This window comes from Liolophura sinensis, chromosome 10 (genome assembly GCF_032854445.1).
Source record: "Liolophura sinensis isolate JHLJ2023 chromosome 10, CUHK_Ljap_v2, whole genome shotgun sequence".
In the NCBI taxonomy this organism is placed as follows: Eukaryota; Metazoa; Mollusca; class Polyplacophora; order Chitonida; family Chitonidae; genus Liolophura; species Liolophura sinensis.
In genome coordinates, this window is record NC_088304.1 from 4,009,742 (window position 1) to 4,034,799 (window position 25,058).

The window sequence follows — 25,058 nt, forward strand, 5'->3', positions numbered from 1 at the left end:
CAGCAACCTTTTACAGCAGCTTTTTGTCAACGACACATAGAAGACTGGTTATGCCTTTACAGAGTAAGCATAGAGAAGACGCCCTCGTGTAAGGTCTGAAGCATTTAATTGTAAACCTGCCCGGCAAGGAGATGAAGTTATGCCTTTCATGAAAATCGCCATGTTTGTAATTGCCGCATAAAGTGTATGTTGTTTGGTGTATACTTATATACATCCTAATAGTCTGACTTAGGAGGAATCCAGATTTACAAGGTCAGTCACATATTTAATACGTTAAATTCAACACCTACTCTATTAGTCTGTGATTTTTACATCTGCCTTACGCCGGCCCCTCTCTTTTCACAGTCTCAATACCGCGACAGTGTATATGTCATGACTATCTCACGGCTAGTCACAACTTAGCAGATTAGCTCACCTCAGGTATGGCATGACATCCCGTCAGCTTCAAAATAGAATATAGGAAAACAATACCACACCTATATTGCCCGATTAAACTCTTTAGAATTAGAGAAAAGATCTTTTTAACAAGGTCTTCATTGGTCATAAACAGGACGTTATAAGTGTAAATCAGGCAAGAGCATGAATGTTTACTTGGGGTTTTATACGTCGTACTTTTTCAGTCATATGACGACCGAGGAGTCACTGGTGTGTATACATATACTGTGTTTTCTTGTGCATGGCAGAGCGAGTCAATGCCGCCATAGTGCTGCCGCCGCAAACGTATCATATCAAAAACATAAGACATGACACCCTATCAAATCATCATTTTACAAGTACAAGTTTTACAAGAAACAGTCCTGTTTCTTTGCCCTAGCATCTTGGTGCTGAGCACCAAGCGAGGCATCATCTAATAAAATTTTTAAAGTCTATGGTGTTACCACACTCGGGTTTGATCCCTGGTCCCTCGACTTCGAGAAGGACCACGAGGCTCGCTCAAAGGTATGTTTTGCCTTCACAAATAATGGGTCACAAACTGTGCGCCTAATTACCATGGAATCTAGACGCATGAAGGCATATGTAAAACTGTTATTAAATGTTTGCCCTTTACATGTATCCTACATGCTTAAAGTGACATTTAAACCCAAGTATACAATCAGATGTAACCTTATTCACCCTGAATTTCGATACAGTCATGAATCACATTGCTTTTGTGTCAAACCTATTGTTTACGATTGTGTGGTAAGATCCTAGATAGCATTGACAGTCATTAATTTTCCAAATCATGAATAAAATTGTCATGAGAGTAGCAGCATTTTTGAACTGTCACAATGTTGCCTTAACATATCATCTTCCTTTTTGTGAGGTCAATATGCCAATAATCTTTAAATTAAAGACGAACAGAATAAAAAGTAAAATCAGAGCAGCGAGGACAGTGTGACATCATAGCTGATAAATGGCCACACGTAATCGGTGAAATACGGCCTCTTGTCAATTTACCAAGGTCAGGGATTTCTTCTAACTGTTCATGTAAATGCATAAATGGTAGTAAATTACGCCCCCCTCCCCTCCCCCAGCAACACGACTTCGGCAGAATTAAGTAAAATATGCATTGATGTTAACTGCAAGTTATAAGACGTCAATGGTCTAGAATTACTCAACATGCTGCGTTATAAGATTTAACTTACAATCACGTTAAAACAATGCAAAGGGACACCAGTCATCTCGTTTGTCACAGAGGTGCTTGCGTGACAGGGTGGTTCGCGTGCTGGCGTAGCAAAATGACACAGGTAGCTCTGAGTTCAAGTCCAGTTTATTCTAGCTGGCTTCTTCCTCGGCGGTACGTCTGAAGGTCTGGTAGCAACCTGCGGATGGTCATAGTTCATGGGTTTATGAAATATTCTTGAGTATATTTACGTACGCGCATATCACGGATTACGTACGACCCTTCGCCAACTGTCACACTGTCGTCGCTGTTCTGGGTTTACTCTCTATGCTGTTCGTCGTTTATCTTGGAGGATGTCCCATAATCTGGCCAATTTCCGCTTTCGGACAACATACGCTTGGTTGCAAATTTTAAAACTAAGAACAGATGTGACCGAAAGTTGTAAATTAGAGAGCTCTCTGAACTTATACATCTTCCCGAACGTCTGTTTAGATCGGTTCATTACTAAATGTAGTTCTAAGTACGTATAGTTTGATAGAGACGTTTATGGTCACTCTAAGAAACGTTATAAACGTTACGGTTTGATGATCTTGGCCAGTCTGTTCTAGTCTGTTTATAAACTTGTTTTCACCTCGCCTCTGGCTAGTCCTGGTGTACCGTACATACATGACACTTATCACAAACAAGTTTACAGATCCACTTATCACTGCTAATCATTTTATCCACAAGTCTCGAGACGAAACAAGCTAGCTGCACCACATAGACAAATGGAGGTGACAGTCATAAATCTTTGCGTCGAAATAGACATTCGGATACCGGCCGTCAACCAATAAGGACGTTCCAGGTCAATAATCGCAACGCCAATTTCTAAAACGATGTACCGGTATATTAAGTATGCGAAAATAGGACGGAATCATACACAGAGAAGGGGTCAACAGTTTTCAATTCATACAGGAAAGAAGCATCTGGTGAAAGATGTGTTCAAGGCGACTGTGAAATCAGTATTCAAATCGTGTTCCATGCTACTGCTTCACACCTACCAGGTCAATCTAAGTTTAATCATTTTTACTTTTTAGGTTAACAACTTATATATAGCAATGAATCATGTAAGAGAATAGAATGACTTTAATCCCACTTGACCTCGGGGTTAGGGAAGGTGTAAACACCCAAGTTTTTTCGTCAATGTGGGGCTTTTTATTTACGGATGCCATCAGGGCGCGTCTAAGATACCTATATTTATAGTCGACCTGGGAATTATCCACGGCTAACGAATTTCAAATTTAAACTAATTGCCATGCTGGAATATTGACTGTCTTACCCACATAATTTAAAACTGATGACTGCTTCTCTATTACATGTTACCAACTTTAATTGCTATTTATATATATATTTTTTTTACATTTTCCTTTTGGAACTCGTGTTGTTGATCTAGGTCTTGCTCCGGTAGTCTAACATGAAGCTCGTCGCAGATCACAAGCCCTCCGTGTACTAGAGGTTAAAGGTTATACTTACAGGTCTTTTGAGTAATTCTAGACCAGTGATGTCTAATAAATTGCAATTAACATCACTGTATTTTTGACCTAGTTCTGCTTAACCCATGGTGCTAGGGGCCGTTTGATGTGCTACTATATAAGCATTTACATGAACAGTTAGAATAAAACCCTAACTGGGGTCAACTGACAAGTGGCCGTGTTTCACCGGTTACGTGCAACCATTTGCCAGCTATCACAGCAATATGTCATCGCTGTCCCATGCGTTACTCACTGTCTTTTGTATTATATACACCAAATTCATTCAGGTCATACCAAAGACTTTAAAAGTGATACTTATTGCTGTCTCGCTTGGTGCTCAGCACTGATAGGTTAGAGCAAGAAAACAGGACTGGTTGGCCCAGTGTCAGTATAATGTGACAACATATGAATGGGGTGTCATGTCTGGTGTCTTCGACATAATACTTCAGTGGCGACAGCGCTTTGATATGGACTCGTCCTGCCACAAGATACAGTATATGTACACATAATGATTCCTCATCGTCATATGACGTCATAGAAAAAATTACATAGTACGACGTGAAGCCCCAAGCATACATATATATTACAAACACGTAGACTGTCAGAGGTAGGACATGTTCTGCGACTCCCAAGTATCCTGTAAAACAGGTAGAGGGCGCATATAGAGCCATATATGTAAATATGAGTCTCGTACGTAGAACGGACTAACTTCTTGCGTCTTGTATGGTTTAAGTTGAAAATCAGTTGACAAATTAGTGTAAATAATAAAAAAAACTGTGGATTAAATATCTATGGTAAAGCCTTATGTATAAAGAATCGACTATAAGAAGCAAAACTCCGAGTCATATTCATAGATTTAGGACAGTGTTGACACCTGATTTCACGTTTTACGTGTTACCATTTGTACTTATTATGACACTTTATGTTCCACTAAACACATAAAGGTTCGAAGCAAGATTTGTGCAGTTCCATTGGAAACTGAAGGGGATCAGTGCTGGGTCTGCGCAATTCCATTCCATCAGCGGAGTTCCATGTCGGATTCCCTTAATTTCGTGAAAGACCCCCAAAGGTTTCTTATATTTCCACGTTGAAGTCATAGCTTTGTGTAGGACTCCCATGCACTGTTACCGGGTATCACACTGTTACTTATTGGTTTATTGATACCACGTTGTCGTTGATGGTTTAATTGTTTTGATGTTATATCATTGTAGGTCACGATGTCCCATCTGGTTCTATTTGTGCTCTTCGGCTCTGTCGTCAGCTTGGTTCAGTCCCAAGGATGTCTACTCGACGGTAACACAGCCAAACAGGTCGTTCCAAATCCTATTGCCAATGAGAACACCTTCGTCGCATTGATACTTCCGGTGCACATGCCGAACTTAACTTCCGGTTTAACATGTGGACCAATCAGCTCTGAGAGTATCGTTAAAGTGGAAGCGTTCTTCTGGGCATTAGATACCCACAAGGACAGATGGTCTGCCAATGTTCCCGCCAATCAAAACGGGATTGTGTTTGATTCTTGCAGAAGTGCCGACAGGATCTCTGATCTAATAGCTCCAGTGGAATCACAGCAATGCTCTTTGAACGTTGTGGCTTATCTAGTTGCTGACAGGCATGCGGTCGCCGTGCGAACAACACAGCTCAGCAGTTCGAAGCCTGCCACAGTTATAAACTCCGCTTTAAATGACCCTGGGCCGCTGACGTCAGACTTAGAAAACCTTTACCACTTGTCGCCAACTGCCCAGCAAGAATCTACAGCAATACTGAGGCTGTTGCGTGCAGTTGGCTGGCGCTACGTTCAAGTGTTGTATAGCAATGACGCCTACGGTCGATCGGCATTCAACGCCTTCGTGTCCAATTCTTTGAAGTACGAAGTGACGGTAGGGCGTTCTGAAATGGTAAGCGACACAGCGTCTTCTCCAGAACTAAATAAGCATGACTTCGTAGTAGTCATCTTTGCCTATCCAGAACAAAAACTCAAAATTTTCACAGACTTGGGTGAAAACCAGTTCATTTTCGTGACGACAAATTTTGGTGACCGCTTTCCAGCGGGTGACGGGAGACAGTACAAAAGTCGTATTGTTGATGTCAGAACATCTTTGAATACAATGTACAATGAAGCTGTCCAAACGTTCAAAACCGAAGTGATGAATAAATTAACATCAGCCGGAACCGGAAATACGGAGAATCCATGGTACGCTGGTTTCTGGGAAAGTTTGTACAAGTGTGATATCAATGGCGCTGGGGGTCAGGACTATACTGTTCCTTGTAATAAGACATTGGAAATCGGAGAGAATTTGTCGGTAAATCCACAAAGTGTGGCCTTGATTATCCAAGGTGTCGACCTAATGCTGAAGACTCTGAGAGCGAGCTGCAATGGTCAATGTCCAGTTGATTCCCTGGAAAACAGACGAAAATCTTTTAAAACTCATTTTCTAACGACTGCAGACGAGGCGGATCCAGCCTTCGATGAGAGCACCCGGGCACGTACCTCTTGGGAATATAAGGTGTTCTTGATAGAGAGGACAGGGAACAAATTCACTGAAGCAAAGGTAAGTATAAACTAGCGTGTCCACAAACAATTTATTGAATTCTACTTTAGCTTATCCATGTCTTTCTATTTTTCATCCATGGCGTCTTTAATTTTATTATATCCATTATTATTGACGGATAGTATACGAATACAACATTGAAACATTTCTGTCAGTTGCTGGAATAGTTGCAATTTGATTTTGATATGTTTAGAACGTGTTTCTCAAAGCGCCTGAACCGCTCTCTACGACCACTTAACATCACTTCTACCACTTGCAAATTTTGTACAGAAATGTTGAGCAACGCCAAGATAACAAACTCTGCCTTAGCCTTTGATTCTAGGGATACTTGATACACATTTATTTTTTTTACTTAAAGTATATATTGTAGGTTATATCACCGTGTTGCGTGGGTATACGGCCTGGTGTTTCGTCGAGATAAAAACAGTATTTTCACAAGCTCGAAGGGCGAATGAAATTATGGATCTTCGAGAAATATTTGCCTTAGATGAACAGCTAGTTAGTCGTTTTCGACATGTTGGTGTTATTCATTAGAACTCTTTTGAAAATGAAAACAAGAAAAGTCAATGACCGGTACATTGTCAACAAGCTTTGCTATTGGTGGACACGTGTCTTCATGACTTCGTAGGTATACAGAAAGGGATTTGCTAATGGTCGTCGGTATACAGAAAAAATATCCGTCGCCGTAGAGACTATATTCCTCCCCTGTTCGGTGAATGAGGGTAGCTCATGCAGGGCGAGTTTACCAATAAGAAGCCTAGAATTTTTTTCTGACCTGTAATGAACCATAATTCCAACAGACACCTATATGTTTTATTGATGGGTGCTGATTATAAGAGACGTTAGTGGAGAGACATTAGTGATGTGGCTAAGCCTAAGTAAGCCCACTTGTTCCACACTTTGTAACTCATCTAATAGTGGTTGTGGTCTAAAGCGAACCTTGATAGCGGCGCATGCGTCGTGAGGAGTGCGGATTTTATTGATTTATTTTTTTATTTATTTATTTTATTGAAATTTTACGCCGTACTCAAGAATATTTCACTTATACGACGGTTGCCAGCATTATGGTGGAAGAACAGATTTGCAATTGTGTAGTAATTGTTTTGGCAGGTACTGTTTGTGTTACTCATCCCTGTGTTTGTTCTCTGCATTTGGCTTTGATCTAACATTTTATCGGGGTTTTTTTCTGACCATGAAAGTGGTAATATATATCCAACATTTCTGAAAACTCAGAAACTTCTGAAAACTCAGAAACTTCTGAAAACACTTATATGAATAATCACTTCACATTACCAAGGTCACTCACCAGTTCTTGAAATTAAAAGAATTTATCGTGTTAAATGACAACTGAAATACACCTATTTATCAGCGGCAGGTTTGTTCAAAACTATATATTGTACTTTGGAAAGCATGAGAAAAAAACCTACAGCAGCTGAATTAAGATGAAGGATATTGAACTGGACAGAAAGTAAGAAAAATAGAATCGACTGAATAGCGGGATAAATTGTGTGGCATGAATGGTTATATGTCACCTCCCATTCACTCGTAATGACCTTTGATGAAATATTTTTCAGTTCTTTCGAACTTTGTCAGATGTCTTGGTTGTTTTTGACTTAGACTGATAAATATTCCCATTTACTTTTTTTACGGAGAACAAAATCGACATGCTAACTATGAAAACATCGCTGATTGTGTAATGATATTGGGTTCAAAATAACTTTTTTTCTGAACCAACAAGATAATGAAGCCGTTCGCAATCTATGAATTCAGCATGTTAGTAAGAATTAAGATGCATGGAGTTGTCTACCCTTAATGGTAACTTTTTTGTCTCTATATAGCAACTGGTTACACGAAAGCGTGGAATCAGACGGCATGTTCGACTACAACCTTGCACCACGAATTCACCGCCACAGTCTGCTTAGTTTGATTAAGAAAAAACAGTTAGAATAAAACCACAACTGATGTAACTTTACTGTATATTTCATACTACGTGTGATCAATTGCCAGCTATCACACTGTTGCCGCTGATCAGGTTTTACTCTCTATGCTGTAGCCGTATTTCACCGGTTACGTGTGATCAGTTGCCAGCTTTCACACTGTTGCCGCTGTTCAGTTTTACTCTCTATGCTGTAGCCGTATTTCACCGGTTACGTGTGATCAATTGCCAGCTTTCATACTGTTGCCGCTGCTCAGGTTTTACTCTCTATGCTGTAGCCGTATTTCACCGGTTACGTGTGATAAATTGCCAGCTTTCACACTGTTGCCGCTGAACAGGTTTTACTCTTTATGCTGTAAGCTTTTTATTACATTATTTCTTATGCGTGATCCTGCTGGTATACTAAACGTCCCAGCGGCCTGTCCCGTATGCAGTGTTTCAATTTCTTCAATATACTGTTTAATGAATGTGAAGGAAACATAGCATTTTGAATAATTCTAGGTCGGTTATGTCTAATAAATTGCTATTAACGTCACTACATTTGGTTTACATGATTCTGTGTAGTTCATAGTGCTATATGAGGTGTCACAGTTGATATGTTTTAAGGAATTACATGTTACAGTTAGAACAGACTGTTGTCCCTGCCGTGACAATTGTTAATCTCCATGCTGTCAGTGCATGAAGTAAACAGTTAGAACACACTGTTGTCCCTGCTGTGACAATTGTTAATCTCCATGCTGTCAGTGCATGAAGTAAACAGTTAGAACACACTGTTGTCCCTGCTGTGACAATTGTTAATCTCCATGCTGTCAGTGCATGAAGTAAACAGTTAGAATAGACTGTTGTCCCTGCCGTGACAAATGTTAATCTCCATGCTGTCAGTGCATGAAGTAAACAGTTAGAACAGACTGTTGTCCCTGCTGTGACAAATGTTAATCTCCATGCTGTCAGTGCATGAAGTAAACAGTTAGAACAGACTGTTGTCCCTGCCGTGACAATTGTTAATCTCCATGCTGTCAGTGCATGAAGTAAACAGTTAGAACAGACTGTTGTCCCTGCCGTGACAAATGTTAATCTCCATGCTGTCAGTGCATGAAGTAAACAGTTAGAACAGACTGTTGTCCCTGCCGTGACAAATGTTAATCTCCATGCTGTCAGTGCATGAAGTAAACAGTTAGAACACACTGTTGTCCCTGCTGTGACAAATGTTAATCTCCATGCTGTCAGTGCATGAAGTAAACAGTTAGAACACACTGTTGTCCCTGCCGTGACAAATGTTAATCTCCATGCTGTCAGTGCATGAAGTAAACAGTTAGAACACACTGTTGTCCCTGCTGTGACAAATGTTAATCTCCATGCTGTCAGTGCATGAAGTAAACAGTTAGAACAGACTGTTGTCCCTGCTGTGACAAATGTTAATCTCCATGCTGTCAGTGCATGAAGTAAACAGTTAGAACAGACTGTTGTCCCTGCCGTGACAAATGTTAATCTCCATGCTGTCAGTGCATGAAGTAAACAGTTAGAACACACTGTTGTCCCTGCTGTGACAAATGTTAATCTCCATGCTGTCAGTGCATGAAGTAAACAGTTAGAACAGACTGTTGTCCCTGCCGTGACAATTGTTAATCTCCATGCTGTCAGTGCATGAAGTAAACAGTTAGAACACACTGTTGTCCCTGCTGTGACAATTGTTAATCTCCATGCTGTCAGTGCATGAAGTAAACAGTTAGAATAGACTGTTGTCCCTGCCGTGACAAATGTTAATCTCCATGCTGTCAGTGCATGAAGTAAACAGTTAGAACACACTGTTGTCCCTGCTGTGACAAATGTTAATCTCCATGCTGTCAGTGCATGAAGTAAACAGTTAGAACAGACTGTTGTCCCTGCCGTGACAAATGTTAATCTCCATGCTGTCAGTGCATGAAGTAAACAGTTAGAACAGACTGTTGTCCCTGCCGTGACAAATGTTAATCTCCATGCTGTCAGTGCATGAAGTAAACAGTTAGAACACACTGTTGTCCCTGCCGTGACAAATGTTAATCTCCATGCTGTCAGTGCATGAAGTAAACAGTTAGAATAGACTGTTGTCCCTGCTGTGACAAATGTTAATCTCCATGCTGTCAGTGCATGAAGTAAACAGTTAGAACACACTGTTGTCCCTGCTGTGACAATTGTTAATCTCCATGCTGTCAGTGCATGAAGTAAACAGTTAGAACACACTGTTGTCCCTGCTGTGACAATTGTTAATCTCCATGCTGTCAGTGCATGAAGTAAACAGTTAGAACAGACTGTTGTCCCTGCCGTGACAAATGTTAATCTCCATGCTGTCAGTGCATGAAGTAAACAGTTAGAACACACTGTTGTCCCTGCTGTGACAAATGTTAATCTCCATGCTGTCAGTGCATGAAGTAAACAGTTAGAACAGACTGTTGTCCCTGCCGTGACAAATGTTAATCTCCATGCTGTCAGTGCATGAAGTAAACAGTTAGAATAGACTGTTGTCCCTGCCGTGACAAATGTTAATCTCCATGCTGTCAGTGCATGAAGTAAACAGTTAGAACAGACTGTTGTCCCTGCTGTGACAAATGTTAATCTCCATGCTGTCAGTGCATGAAGTAAACAGTTAGAACAGACTGTTGTCCCTGCTGTGACAATTGTTAATCTCCATGCTGTCAGTGCATGAAGTAAACAGTTAGAACAGACTGTTGTCCCTGCCGTGACAAATGTTAATCTCCATGCTGTCAGTGCATGAAGTAAACAGTTAGAACAGACTGTTGTCCCTGCTGTGACAATTGTTAATCTCCATGCTGTCAGTGCATGAAGTAAACAGTTAGAACACACTGTTGTCCCTGCTGTGACAATTGTTAATCTCCATGCTGTCAGTGCATGAAGTAAACAGTTAGAACAGACTGTTGTCCCTGCCGTGACAAATGTTAATCTCCATGCTGTCAGTGCATGAAGTAAACAGTTAGAACAGACTGTTGTCCCTGCTGTGACAATTGTTAATCTCCATGCTGTCAGTGCATGAAGTAAACAGTTAGAACAGACTGTTGTCCCTGCTGTGACAAATGTTAATCTCCATGCTGTCAGTGCATGAAGTAACCGGTCAAAGTTTGAAGTGGTTGATTTGTCCCTAGCATTTTGTATACAGGTCAGAAATAAACTTGTTTTTGGAACAGTTCTTTATATTTCAGCGAAAGTTTAACACGAAAGTGCGTTGCTCACTTTTATATGCCTAAAGCTTCATTCCTCATTATTCAACATTTATCTATATCTTTTTGGTTGAATGAAAACACTTGCCTGATACTTTTCTGTGCTTAACTGGTTGATGTCTCTTTAAGCTTTGCTGATCGGGTGTACCTACTTTGACTTTCTACAGCATGCTCCATCTTCTTTGAGGATTTTGGTTTGAACTCACTTTGTCCAGAGCTCTCCTGTGTTGATTGAGTGAATTCTCTTCGACCCCGGTTTATCAGTGCTGATTGGTTGAATATATATACACTACAGCATGGAGAGTGAAAATATATATACACTAGAGCATGGAGAGTAAAAATAGAGCAACAGAGTTAGAGTCGGCAAATGGCCACACGTATTCGATGAAATACAGCCTCTTGTCAATTTACCATGGTTAGGGTTTTAGTCTATCTCACTTTGCCAGATGATATTTCTATGCTGTAGAATTTCCGTCTTCTCTTTTCTAGGTCGGCGATATCAAGACGAACTCTGTTTCTGTGAACCGCGAAGTGTTGGACGCCGACATGTTTCGAGTACTGTACACAGGAGAGTCCAGAGTGGTAGCCCGGCCCATCCTGGCGGATATATTCTACCCGACACGTTACGACGCCTGGGGATACGGTTGGGTGATCGCTATCGGTGTGCTGGCTTGTATCGGACTCCTCCTTGTCTTCATCATCTCGATCTTGCTTTGCGTCCTCAGGAGTAGACGAGCCATGAGCAACTTTGTCTGGCTTTACGCAGTTCTCTTGTTCGGAGCTTTTGTCGGGTAATTATGATCGATGTTTTTGTCGTATCAGTATGTTCAAAACTGACGATATTTTTCTTGTTTTGGCCATTTTCCACTGACCCCATCCACCAACCCAAAGAAGAAAAGAACAACAACCACAAATAAACCTGAAGTTAAAATTCTCAAGAGTTAAATATAATATTGCTTGTTTGCGGAAAAATTCCTTTATCTTTTTATATGAAAAAAATCATACAAATGAAAATTTAGAAAAATATGGAACAACAAAAAGTAAGGCGTTGTAGATTGATTGGACAATGATGTTGGCTTTGTTAAGTGTTACAAAAAACCCCACCTCATCCCTCTTCCCAACACTAACATGATAATAAGCCTAAATGCCACAGTGTCGGTTTTCTGGTATCAAAGCCTGAATGTTTTGCAGGTATCTGACCCTCTTCGCCTATCTCCCTGTGCCCACGAAGGCTACCTGTGGCATCATTCGTTTCGGGGTTGGAATCTCATACGGCATCTGTTTCTCGGTGATGGTTGTCTTAGGACTGCTTCTCTGCAAGAAGAGCGAGATGTTCTCCTCCATGAGAGTCTCTAACATCTTCATCGCCGTCACGCTCATACTGCTGATCACGGTGGAAGTTGTGATCCTCGTCACGTGGTTGATTTGGACGCCCCCTGGAATCAGTTACGCCTTCTTCAATGGCTACCAATTCCCTCGGCGGATATGCAACCATTACACTCTCGGCATAGGCAACACGTTTCTTCGGACGGTGTTCGAGAATCACCTCATCCATCTGATTTATATCATGTTTCTCATCTTGCTCGTGCTCCTCATGGCTATTTTCATATTCCTGCGGCGCAAGAATCTCCGTGCGAGTCGGAACAAAACCGAGAGCTACGCCCTACTGGCGGCGGGGATAGGAACTGGGCTCGGTACGGTGGCTATCTGGCTGGTATGGACTCTGGTGGGTGCGTATGGGGGAGTTCGTTACAATGACGTCAACAATTATGGAGACGCTGCCATTGCGTTTGGGCTCTGGTTCACGCTTACTTGGCTGCTTATTTTCCTTCTGGTGCAGATTATCAACACCTGGAGAGGTTCGAGCTCAAAGGTGAAGAAAACGCACGATGAGATTAAGGTAAATCTGGCGAATATGAACCACAACCACGCTAAAGGTCACAGCTACAACTCCGGGGTTTCCACGGTGGACGGCAGGGTAATCCACGAGCACTACGAGCGCCATGGAAATCACGGACATCTGAACAAGGCGCCGCTCATCCTTCAGTCGAATGGCGGCAACGCGATGACGTCATACGAACAGCACGTGGAAACCCGTACGGAGAAGTCTCACTTCCGCCCACCGCCAGTCCCCGAAAACGAGGCTGTTGTCAATCATGAGCATGTGTTCATGACGGGAAGTAACTTTTGCGCGGAGTGCGGATTTGCTCATAACCCACGTAAGTGAATGTTTTTTTTGGAGGGGGAGGGGGCGGGGGGGGGATGTCGACCTTACAGAATTAACAGTTCTGTGCGTCATATTTACGAATGTGACCATGCGACTAGAGCATATGCCGTTTGGGCTTGAATAATTATGACGTCAACTGAGACATTGACCTGTCTGTCTGAAAACGGGTTATGGAGTTTAATAAAAAGTATGCCCACTGCATTTGTCAGCAATAATAATGGCGAAAGGCAATTGTCGTATAGAGTATGATTTAAGAGATAGCTGAGAGAATAGACGACAAATTAAAAGACAAAGACAACAGCCAAAAATCTGCTGTACCTGTGTGGTACAACTCACTACTTCAGTTTTGCAATTTTTTCACGGTGCCAAATGCTAGGTAAGTACGAGAGTCACAAATCAGTGCTCACACACGGGACACGGTCTCCATTACGGGTCCGTTTCCTGGAAAGGTGGGGCGAAGATCTTCAAGAGTAGCAGGCTGCTAAAAACTAAAGGTTAGGCTACCCAAATTGTAGCGCCATATTTGCGGAGGTATGTACTTTCCCACGAGACACACGATAAGTGCCTATATGAGGTGCTAGGCGGGAGAAATCTAGCACTGCTCCAAGAAAGGCATATAGAAACTTGTATAACTCCACTGCATGTGGTGACACTAATGTATAACGGCGAAGCTGGTGTCAAGTAGCAATACCGACAGTTATCTAATTCAAATTTTTAAAAATTTTTCATCAGTGGTAAAATGAAGCTGCAACTGCATTTAAGGAGAATGGGATGTATTATCATCGTGTTGAATTAAATGGACACCTAGGATACATGGGCAATTGCAATCAAAGCGTAACTGAGGGATATATTTTGATTATCGACAACTTCCATACTAGCATGGTTCCCGTTTTAGACACTGATTTGATTCATTCGCCTAGAGCATTTCTGCATCTTCCCATCTTCATTAAAAACTGCTCCTATTGACATGAATTCGTACTAATTTGTTGTACCTTATACTTTCTTAGTTTTTAGGTAGTTTATGTTGAATGTTATTACGTGAATTCGCTTCGCGATTATTGACCTGGAACATCCATTTTGGTTGATGGCTAGTATAAGAATGCCTGTTTTGACGCATAGATTGATATAATTCTTAGTTTCTTGATGGTTTGCGGTGAACGTTGTTCGGGAATTGGTGTAACAATTATTGACGGATAGTGTACTAATGCCTGTTTTGACGCCTAGATTATGAGTTGGCATGGTACATTCGTAGATTCCTCTGTCAACAGATGCCCTATATATACGTCACCCGAGAAGCGAGCACGGAATGTCCTCTCACGACAACAGCTTTGAGCAGTCCACAGTACACCGGGTTAAGGGTGTTGAGACTGGCATGTACGAACCGAGGATGGCCACGTCTTTGCGTGAGTATATGACATCCCGGCTCTGACAACTTGTAGAGCCTTAATGACAATTAGGGGTTTGGCCGTTTGTGTCGTCTGACGTTCTTTAGAAGACCAGCTGTCCAGTTTGGCGTGCATATCTGAACGACAGACATGGAAAAGTTCAACAGTTACTTGTCAAAAGGTCGCTGGTTTACGCCGGGTGCTCCGGTTTGCTCCTTCCATAAAACTGATGGCCATCGTATAATTTAATATTCCTTGAGTATGGCGGTACAGAACAATCAAATAAATAAATTTATTTTTTATGAAATTAACGCTGTCTGTAAAGCTCTACGGTGGCGTAATATGCGCGAAAAGGCAGGAAAACTGTAACGAAAGATAACACTTTACCAAATACATGGCATACCATCAACATTGTCTGGATAACTATTATCATCACCTGCGTGACCACAATTCACTGCTCGGAGTGAAACATTTTTTTTTTCTTTACGTTTTCATACATTATTCTGAGGTTATAATTTGAAATATATTAACAGCTCAATGGGAATAATGAATGTTAAAACAATTAATTCAGTATTTAAAAGAAACATTTATCTTTGAGAAGAAAATCGTCAGAATACTTTTTATTTTGTCCATAAAGCTTAATTCATATTTTTGGGAAGAAGAACTAACTTTCAACCTTCAACCAGTCTATATCCAACCAGTCCTTTAAACAAACGCAGCATGAAGTTTTATCCGTTTATTCTTTCACATCAGAAATTTGATCGTTTTAGCCGCTAGTTCCTTGAAGCTAGAGACCCTTTAAAGTTTACACTGTTCATTTCTGTAATAACAAGAACTCACACCTTCTACCTTTTCCATTACTTTCAGAGGCCCTCCATTTATTGCACCCAAGATCTCGTCCAGTCTCGCGGGCAGGCAGCCTTGATGGTGCCAGGCGTCATGTCGTTCACGGCGGAAACCCCCGGGTGGCACGTTCAGAGATTGGTTACACAACAAGCTACTCAACTCACGGGAGCCACCATGGCACAAGTAAGGAATAACAAGAGTTGTTTTCCTTTGATCTATTTTGATACTTAAGGTGTAAATTCAAGGATTATTCTTAATACATGCAAAACAAAATCATTTTTTGAACAGCAACTTATATTTAAAGTTTTAATAAAAGTGACATATTAAAAAAGGAATAGCATTTTTTCAAAAACAAAAATTTCTGACTACTTCTTCGCATTAAGTCTTTTCTGTAGTTTTAATATGGTGTAAGACGCTGCATTAAAATGTTATTTTCGTAAACCACCTGACAAAACCGTTATTTGATTTTTTCTTTTAAATTAAAATATTTATAGTAAAATGTATTTATTGAATCTGTACTGGAACCAAAATAGTATTAATTGTTATGGAATTGGAATTGTGATGCCGAGCCTTTTACTGCCGATTACACCAGAAGGTAGCCGTGCGAGATGCGCAGGTGCAGGTTTAATTCTACGTGAGACCACAAAAAACATTTGGGTACATTGAAGAGTTTCTTTGTGTGCATTCCGTATATACTATAGCCAAGGTTGGATCCTTTCTGGTTTAAATCAGTATATAGGCTTACTCTGACCAAGGCCGATGTGATGTCAAGTGGTCATGTTTGGTGTCAGTTCTGATGTCTTCTTAACGATGCTTTAGCGAGGTAACACTATATGAATATGACTGCATTCGGATCATTCTATCCAGTGTGACATAAGTCATTCGTGTAAAGTTCACCAAAGGTCGAATGATAAACTCAAGATGAGCACGACGTTAAATAAGACTAAAGAGAGAAGTGAACGCCTGTAAGGTATGGAAGGGACAAAGAAACCAAAGAAAAGTTTGATAGTCGATTATCAGACTCACAAGCGTTTGCAGAAAAAGTAACTCTAGGTACAGAATTCATATTCATATATGCTGATGTCATTATCGTGAAGTGGTTGTGTCATCATTGTCATGTGGCGATGTTATGATTGTGACGTGGTGATGTCATTATTATCATGTGGTGATGGCATCATCGTGACGTGGTGCTGTCATCATTGTTATGTGGTGCTGTCTTCATCGTGACGTGGTGGTGTCACCATTGTCATGTGGTGATGTCTTCATCGTGACGTGGTGATGTCATCATTGTCATGTGGTGATGGCATCATCGTGACGTGGTGATGTCATCATTGTCATGTGGTGATGGCATCATCGTGACGTGGTGATGTATTCTTCAGAATTTTGTAAATCCCGTGATAGATCTCACCCGCTTTCCCCGAGATTTGAGGCTGTATAGGCATCCGCGTTTATATTACATCAACGTGGTGCTTTCGGTGATCCAAGTGTGACTAAGATGCCTATATTTGCATGCCACACGGAAGTTACGTCGCAACCATGAACCCGCAAGTTTCAAATTTGAATTGGATGTCATGCCTAGAATATCGTCCGCTTTCCTGGTGAACACTGGTGATTGCTTCTATACTGATGACAGTATAAAGTACAACATAAACACTGCTGCACTGTCTTCCACGTATGTAGCCTTGCCTTCTGTTGTAGATATCATCGACCTAAGACGTCCCCGCCATCATGACCGGCATTATTACCCAACTTTTCAGAACCCGAATGTCTATTTTACAGAGAAAGGTACCAGTGTCATCTAGACAGGTATGTTTACTGGGAAGGCCTGGGCTGGTATGGCCACAGACCCCCATTAGTTTTCCATAAGCGACAGTGTTAACTTTTAGCGCTGTAGCTCAGTCCAAAACATTCCGTGGCCAATAAGATTTGGTGCATACCTGGCCCAGCCTGTGAGAAAGAAGCCATAAAAATCTTGACACAGGTTGACCGTCAAAATCTAGAGTTTTCTATGCCGGCAGCTGGGCGCGATGCCTAGCAACGCCAAGGGGACGTCACTCGCAGCCTCATCACCACCTGTCTCCTTGTGCCTCCTTTCGCCCAGAATTCAAACCTTCATCATTAAAACTCATACCTGCCCAAAGCTTAGACAATTTCCATCATCTTGATACCAAGCATGCACCTGTACACCAAATACGGCAGGCTGGCAGCAAAAAAAAGACTTTACACCCTAAAATACACAGAATTACATTCGTCCTTCCCGAAAAACGGAAGTTGTAATGGGGGTCTGTGTCCGTATACAGGTAACAATGAAAGGTTATTGGTTAAGGTATTTGCTTTCTAAGCACCAGGTCAGCTCAAACTTAGCTCCAATCCCTTCTCGGCTTTAAGATTCCCCTAACTCCAGCGTTATCGCGGATTGGTGGCGAGAAGCCGTCGACGGGAAATGAAGTTCGCTGATACCAATATGATATAAGAGGAATGTTATTTTGAAAAGTTTTTTTAAGCACTTAATTCATGTCATCATCAGAACAAGACCACTTAATACATTGTTGTGGTTATTGTACCTGTTGTGCTATTTATATTTTTCTTTTAACATTTCCGCTAACTGATTGGCTGATTAAAATAAAATATGAAGTATGTTAATGACTAATATTGTTTGGGTAAGATTCCTCATGTGTTGTATCAAAATAATCAGTATGGACCAATACTGAATATGAAGTATGTGACACGTGGGAGAGTCCGCCAGTAACTTGCCGGAGGTCCATCTTGTACTTCCATCGTAAAGGCTTCCTTTACTCGTAAAACTGTACTAAATCTGAAATATTGTTGCACTGCGAGCAACAAATTTGACGGACGACATCAATAAATACTGGCATACAAAATCCAGTGCCATTAAACAACCGCACGCCCCATTTTGTCTGTTGTTAATCTGTATAACAAAACAAGTTGTCGAGCTTTTTTCATCTTTGGCTTTCTATACCTATTATATGCAGATATCATTGATCAAGCCTGAAATTATCAACAACTGACACAAACAAATTGCTAAGATCGGTATTGTCTTCTATATACTATTTCATTACAGAATCGCAAGGTGAAAATGACGGTTGGAGATGACTACAGTTTCTCATTGCGGCCTGATGTGTTGATTGATCCTGTGTGGCAGTTGTTCTCTTTGGTCAAACAGAGTCGCGCTTAAAGTTCTGTCAACCGAAAATAGGAACCGAATGAATATCGTGAGAAGGATATGTGGAATTCTGTCTATTTGGTGAAGGCTAAGTATCACATCTCTCTCATTAATTTCAGCACCTGAGTGTGTATTTCCTTCGCTCTGGGAATTGTATAAAATGCATCGACTTTCCTTTTCTATCGAAGAATTTCCAGACCAAATTGAAATATATAAAGAAAAAGGTGGAGTTCAGGTTTTGTGAGTAAAGTTGCCTCCCTTTATTTGAAGACTGTTAAGAAGCAATTTTTCGTCTTGCCAGATCGAATTTATTATTATAATCCATTGCTTCATGGATATTATACACACTGTAGTGAAGGAAACACAACTTGCATAATTACATACTCTTTGTCTGCCGATAAAGTTGACAGTCAACTGCAAACAAGATAATACTTAAGGCTCGGTTTTTTTTTTCAATCACAGACAACGAGCATGGAGGCCATTGTGTATATCCTAAATATTTATGTGCTTGGTGTAAAATCACGATGAACAGAATACCTCCATTTAATACATGCAACTTACAGATGAACTATGTGTGATATGGAAATTTAGATTTGCTTTTTACAATGTGCTTTTTGTTGTGTCCTGTTTTGAAGTTGATGAGACTGTCAGCATTGTTAGATGTGGAAACACCAAACTGACCGCAGATTCCTATTTATTTTGTATGTACATGCATGGAAACGTTATGTGGAAACATAACATGGAAACGTTACATATTTGTTATCTAGAAACGTTATCAGGGAACGTTATATGGAAACGTTACATGGGAGCGTTATATGGAAACTTTATATGGGAACGTTATATAGGAATGTTATGTGGAAACGTTACATGGGGACGTTATATGGAAACGTTACAGGGAACGTTACATGGAAACGGTACATGGGAACGTTACATGGGAACGTTACATAAAACGTTACATGGGAACGTTTTATGGAAATGTATCATGTTCCATGGAAGGTTACATGAAACGCTATATGCTGCGTTACGCGCTGCGGATGAGCTGGCACTTCCGTAAACTTTGTAAGTCAGGTTTTTTGTAACTTTCCTCGTAAATCATTTCAAATATTACGTTACACTGTAAAGAACGTCATTTCGACAAGAAATTGGACAAATTTGATGTTGTTAACGGACTTGTGAAGCACAATTGTTGAAAATGTCGACTTAACGTCCATGGTGGTAGAAATATTGACATCTCAAACAGGAGTCTTGAAGTGGCAGCTTGACAACAGATGTGCCAAGCGAAATTCGTCCCGTTTCCACGTGTTTCTCACTGGGATATGGCGGAAAGGTTGCCAGTTTGGCGGCAAATCCTAATCAGTGGTTACACCCACTCTATGATTCTAGATCATCTAAGGCCCACCAGTGCACATCTTCATAGCCAGCTCGAAAAAAGTGACATCCGCCACACAAGAAAAGACAACACAAGACCAGGCAAAATGCATGAAGACCTAAAATAGAGGTGCTAAAGTAGATAGAAAAACATTTTTTTCGTTCCGAAACTATATAAGTGATAAATGCAGTTAATTACTCTTCCATCAAGAATCTGACGTATAATGTAAGTGGATAACATAACAACCGCAACAATCAGTTACATAAACTAAAATAAATAATTCTTTGATCTTGATACCGTGCATTTAGTGCGCCAAACAAAGCGATGTTTTTCCTGCTTCTAAGTATGTGCTTTGATATTTTCCTTTTTTAAATTCCACTTTATAAAAAAAATATATCATTATTATGGGTTAGATTCTCAGTGACTGGATTTCTCATTGCTCATTGTCGCATTTCACTGAAAATATTGTAATATATATTTTAATATATTCGCTTACGGTAAACGTATCAGTAGGAAAATTGACTGGCCATGGGGTATATTTGTATATTGGGCCACACAGAAGTCCTTCACTCGTTGTAGGAGGGCGTACACGTTTTTATTACGCCGTTGCAGTTAACACATTCAATGATTCCGTAAAATCCGGAAAACATCTCGATTGTTTCCATGACGTCACAAAAAAACACCTATTTTGCATGATGTCGCACAACACTGATCTCTATTCTGTAAATATATAAACGTAAATGGTGTGATCGCTGATAGATTTTCAGTGATATATGAATTTCCAAGTGAGTTACACCCACTCTATGATTCTAGATCATAGGAGATTCCACAGTGATATTTGTGTTTACAAGAGAGATACACCCACTCTATGATTCTAGATCATAGGAGATTCCATAGTGATATTTGTGTTCACAAGAGAGTTACACCCACTCTGTGATTCTAGATCATAGGAGATTCCACAGTAATATTTGTGTTCACAAGAGAGTTACGCCCACTCTATGATTCTAGATCATAGGAGATTCCACAGTAATATTTGTGTTCACAAGAGAGTTACGCCCACTCTATGATTCTAGATCATAGGAGATTCCACAGTAATATTTGTGTTCACAAGAGAGTTACACCCACTCTATGATTCTAGATCATAGGAGATTCCACAGTAATATTTGTGTTCACAAGAGAGTTACGCCCACTCTATGATTCTAGATCATAGGAGATTCCACAGTGATATTTGTGGTTACAAGACTTACGCCCACTCTATGATTCTAGATCATAGGAGATTCCACAGTAATATTTGTGTTCACAAGAGAGTTACACCCACTCTATGATTCTAGATCATAGGAGATTCCACAGTAATATTTGTGTTCACAAGAGAGTTACACCCACTCTATGATTCTAGATCATAGGAGATTCCACAGTAATATTTGTGTTCACAAGAGAGTTACGCCCACTCTATGATTCTAGATCATAGCAGATTCCACAGTGATATTTGTGTTCACAAGAGAGTTACACCCACTCTATGATTCTAGATCATAGGAGATTCCACAGTGATATTTGTGTTCACAAGAGAGTTACACCCACTCTATGATTCTAGATCTTATGAGATTCCACAGTGATATTTGTGGTCACAAGACTTACGCCCACTCTATGATTCTAGATCATAGGAGATTCCACAGTGATATTTGTGTTCACAAGAGAGTTACACCCACTCTATGAATTTAGATCCTATGAGATTCAACAGTGATATTTGTGTTCAGAAGAGAGTTACGCCCACTCTATGATTCTACATCCTAGCAGATTCCACAGCGCTATATGTGGTAAGAAAAGAGTTACAAACGCTCTATCATCCTAGATCCTAGCAGATTTCACAGTCGTCAACTACTTCCTGCCCCTTTACCACTCTGCGCGGTCAGGAACCAGCTGAAAATAACAAATCATGAGTGGGTAAATTAACGAACTTTCTGACAAGAGATATATGACTTACTCCATAACTAAATTTTAATTAATTTATTGTATATTCGCTGGTAAAAGTCTGTATTTTTTTCCTTTATCCTTTTGCTTAAAACAATCACTTAACGCATTTGAGACATATAAATACAAACATATGTATTTGTTATAATCACAGTATGTAGAAAAATTTTAATTTTTTTTACAATATATTTTTTTATCCATTTGTATAATACTTTTTACATGCTAGTAACTGTTTTTGAACTCAAATATGGCATAATGTTGTTATATACACGTTGATTTGTGCACCACACGAACGTAATACTGATAATCATCGTTAGTCATGAATGTCATAGTACCCTAATTATGGTGTGTAAACATCGATGTAAAATGAACAAGAGATAAATGTAACTGTAATATCTCTTTCGTTCAACAAAAACGACCTTTTTGAGGGTGATAAAGGAAAGCACTCTTGCTATTCTTCCCAAAAAATTTAATCTGTGAAATTTAACACAAAGTCTGTGATGCTATTGCAGTAGCTTGTCTTGTTGAATATAGCACACATTTGCTATTAATTCAACATAAAGATTCTATTAGACAGGATATTATGTTGAATATGACAGAATATTATGTTATAATAATAGAATACATGCTAGCATGATTCAGACAACAGAAATTAACAGATTGATATTTTGAACGTTTGTTGGTGTGTGGATAAAGCTCTTGTCCCTTAACTACTTAATATGTAATGTACATATAACAGTACATATAGTCAGCTATTTAGCGATGAAAACATTTACACTGTGTGGTAAGCACATTATAGCCAGTTTGTGTTAATTAATCGTTAATTTGAACAATACTTCAATTGAATGTGTAATGAGAATACACTAAAAACTTAGGACATATTTAGACTTTTTCGAGACTTTCTAGCTGTAGACGCATTTATACATAACCTATATGTACACACCATGCAGTGACTTGCCTTGTTACAGCGCGATACTGTCAATATACCTCTTGTTGTTTTATGATAAAATGTGCCATATCTATTACTGTGTTCCTTTCTGTCTTTGTCACTTATTACAACTTACAGAAACGTAATAACCTCCCTTTCAAAACTTTGAAACAAACATATTTTCTCGTTGCGTTTCTATTTATACGGAAAATTCGCTCTATAGACTCCATAACGCTATACGGTGTAAAGGTAAGAACATGCATTCACGGAGATAAGGGACAGTTGGACGTGAACAAAGCTTTGATTTAAACAGACTGCAAAGTTTTGGCAGCTTCGTGGTAAATGTCGACGAACTGGGTGAAATGTACGAAAATCACTGGTTTCCACTTTAGTGAGTCATCTTAAATGGAATGAAACGGTTTCTTCTCTTAAAAATTCTTTTTAAACTGATGGACAAAGGCATTTAGAAAAGTTAAACTTGGCTTGTAGGAGATGGCTAAGATATTAAGAAAAGGCTGGGAAAGATGATAATCGCTCGTTTTGCACTTAGCCCTGAGGGGATAGAGCAAGAAAATAGTCAACACCTATAACGACTCTTTATCGTCACAGGACTGAAAAATTGTAACCTCAAAAAACCTCAAGCATACATACATACATTTCAAATCTGGCAAAGTGAGGAAGAAGGCATACTTAAATAATAAGATTAACAAGCCGTTCAAGTTATTTCCATATTAAACCCATTTTGCTTAAGAGGATTAAGTTAACGTTTACACGACAACCGTGAGATTTGTCCTATGAAACTAGCACAAGCTGTGACTATTTGGTAAGCCGAGTTCACACGAGGCGATTTGTCGAATTCTTCAAGATGTATGCAATAGCGCTCATTCTATATTCGTTCAAATTGTCAGATTGGACGAGTAGATGGAGCAAATCGCGCCGTGCGAACGCCGCCAAATCCACTTTTAGACGTTTCGTACAGAGAGTTCGTTAATATACAAGGCAGTAAGCAGGCAAGGGGTATGCTCATACAGACATTGGCATAGTTAGGCAAGAGGAGACAACCGCGTCTATCTGGTGAGAGCTACAAGTGTAGTGCGCGCACTTCTTTTTACATCCAAGCATACAAGCTACTTCTTGTACTGGGGAACAAGATCAGACGTTTGAATAACGGAGTTTCAAGTTTGCACTCTTTTATCGATCGCTGAAGGTGGTTAAAAACAGCCTATTGTACCATATGACCTGTCAGTTGTTAGGCAACTATTTTTTTATTACATTTGCTGTAACACGGCCGGCAGAATATAGATTCTCTAAAAATTATTTAGAGTAGACGAACGCTGGAGAACATTTAGAAGCTAGACAGGCGATCGGCGATCAATTGTTGTTAACAAAAGTTGCCTCATAGATCTGACAAGTCGAACGGACTATTTTACCTTTAGAGACAAAAGAGTTCGAACTCGAAACTCAACTACTGAAAGACCTAGTCATGTGTGCACAATAAAATTATGCTGAAGACTCGAAGAGATAAAAATGTACTAACTTAACTAGCAAATATCCTCATTTGAAAGGACGCTACTTGGAGGGCGATAAAGACTTCTACTCCTTTCTATGATGTCTGAAAAGCGTAAAAGCGTAAGCAGAGGAAATATGTCAAAAGATTATCGTCTTGAAACAGTCGTTTTGGATTGTGCGGTTGCATGCGTGTGTCGAGAAGTTTGCTTAAACTCGTGTACGCGAAATAACAACGTGACTCAATTATATATATATAGTTTTACTCCAGTCGTTACGTATATGTCGGTTCCATCCAAAGTCGTGTGGCCATCAACACCAGGGACCAACTGAAACCGTGGAGTTCAATCGCTACCTAAGTTCTTCTGTATGCCCGAGCTTTAGAAAGTCAAGCCGCTACACTCGAAAATTAATAAATTGAGTATGTGGTTTATGTCGAATATGAGTTCATAGTTCACCCGTCGATAGGATTCTCAGCCATGGCAATACTTTGTGATTTGTTTTGAAATCCCGCAGGGCACTCTTGGGTATCAGTCGGCAAAAACTGTGTGTTGTCTCAGAGTTTAACGCAGAACAATGGATCTGTTCTTGATCTATATTCCTATTCCGAAAAATGTTTGTTTTCCATCCAAAGCTGTCAGTCATTTCCAGAAGGCAAGAATCTTCAGACGCGTGCTCATTGGCTCAAATTACCAGGGACGTCATCAAGATATACTTCCCAAAGTGCAGTTTGTAACGGCTTTCCAATCAACATGCTAACCTGAAAGAAGAAGAAGAAAAAAACTTGAGAGTACGGAAAACAAAATATGTCTTAACAGGAGAGAAGTTGGG

The 25,058-nt window shown here is 40.0% G+C and overlaps 1 protein-coding gene across 1 annotated transcript in view; it reads left to right on the top strand.

Annotated features, from left to right (window-relative positions):
* Positions 1-18,807, top strand: part of LOC135476206 (metabotropic glutamate receptor-like protein E) — a 32,915-nt gene extending 14,108 nt beyond the window's left edge. Inside the window, exons 2-8 of the mRNA XM_064756153.1 lie at positions 4,326-5,666; positions 11,304-11,605; positions 12,006-13,033; positions 14,310-14,444; positions 15,294-15,455; positions 16,971-17,078; positions 18,355-18,807. Of these exons, the coding sequence (XP_064612223.1) occupies positions 4,332-5,666; positions 11,304-11,605; positions 12,006-13,033; positions 14,310-14,444; positions 15,294-15,455; positions 16,971-17,074 (3,066 nt within the window). The 5' untranslated portion in view covers positions 4,326-4,331 and the 3' untranslated portion in view covers positions 17,075-17,078; positions 18,355-18,807. The remainder of the gene's footprint in view (positions 1-4,325; positions 5,667-11,303; positions 11,606-12,005; positions 13,034-14,309; positions 14,445-15,293; positions 15,456-16,970; positions 17,079-18,354) is intronic.
* The last annotated feature ends 6,251 nt before the right edge of the window (positions 18,808-25,058 follow it).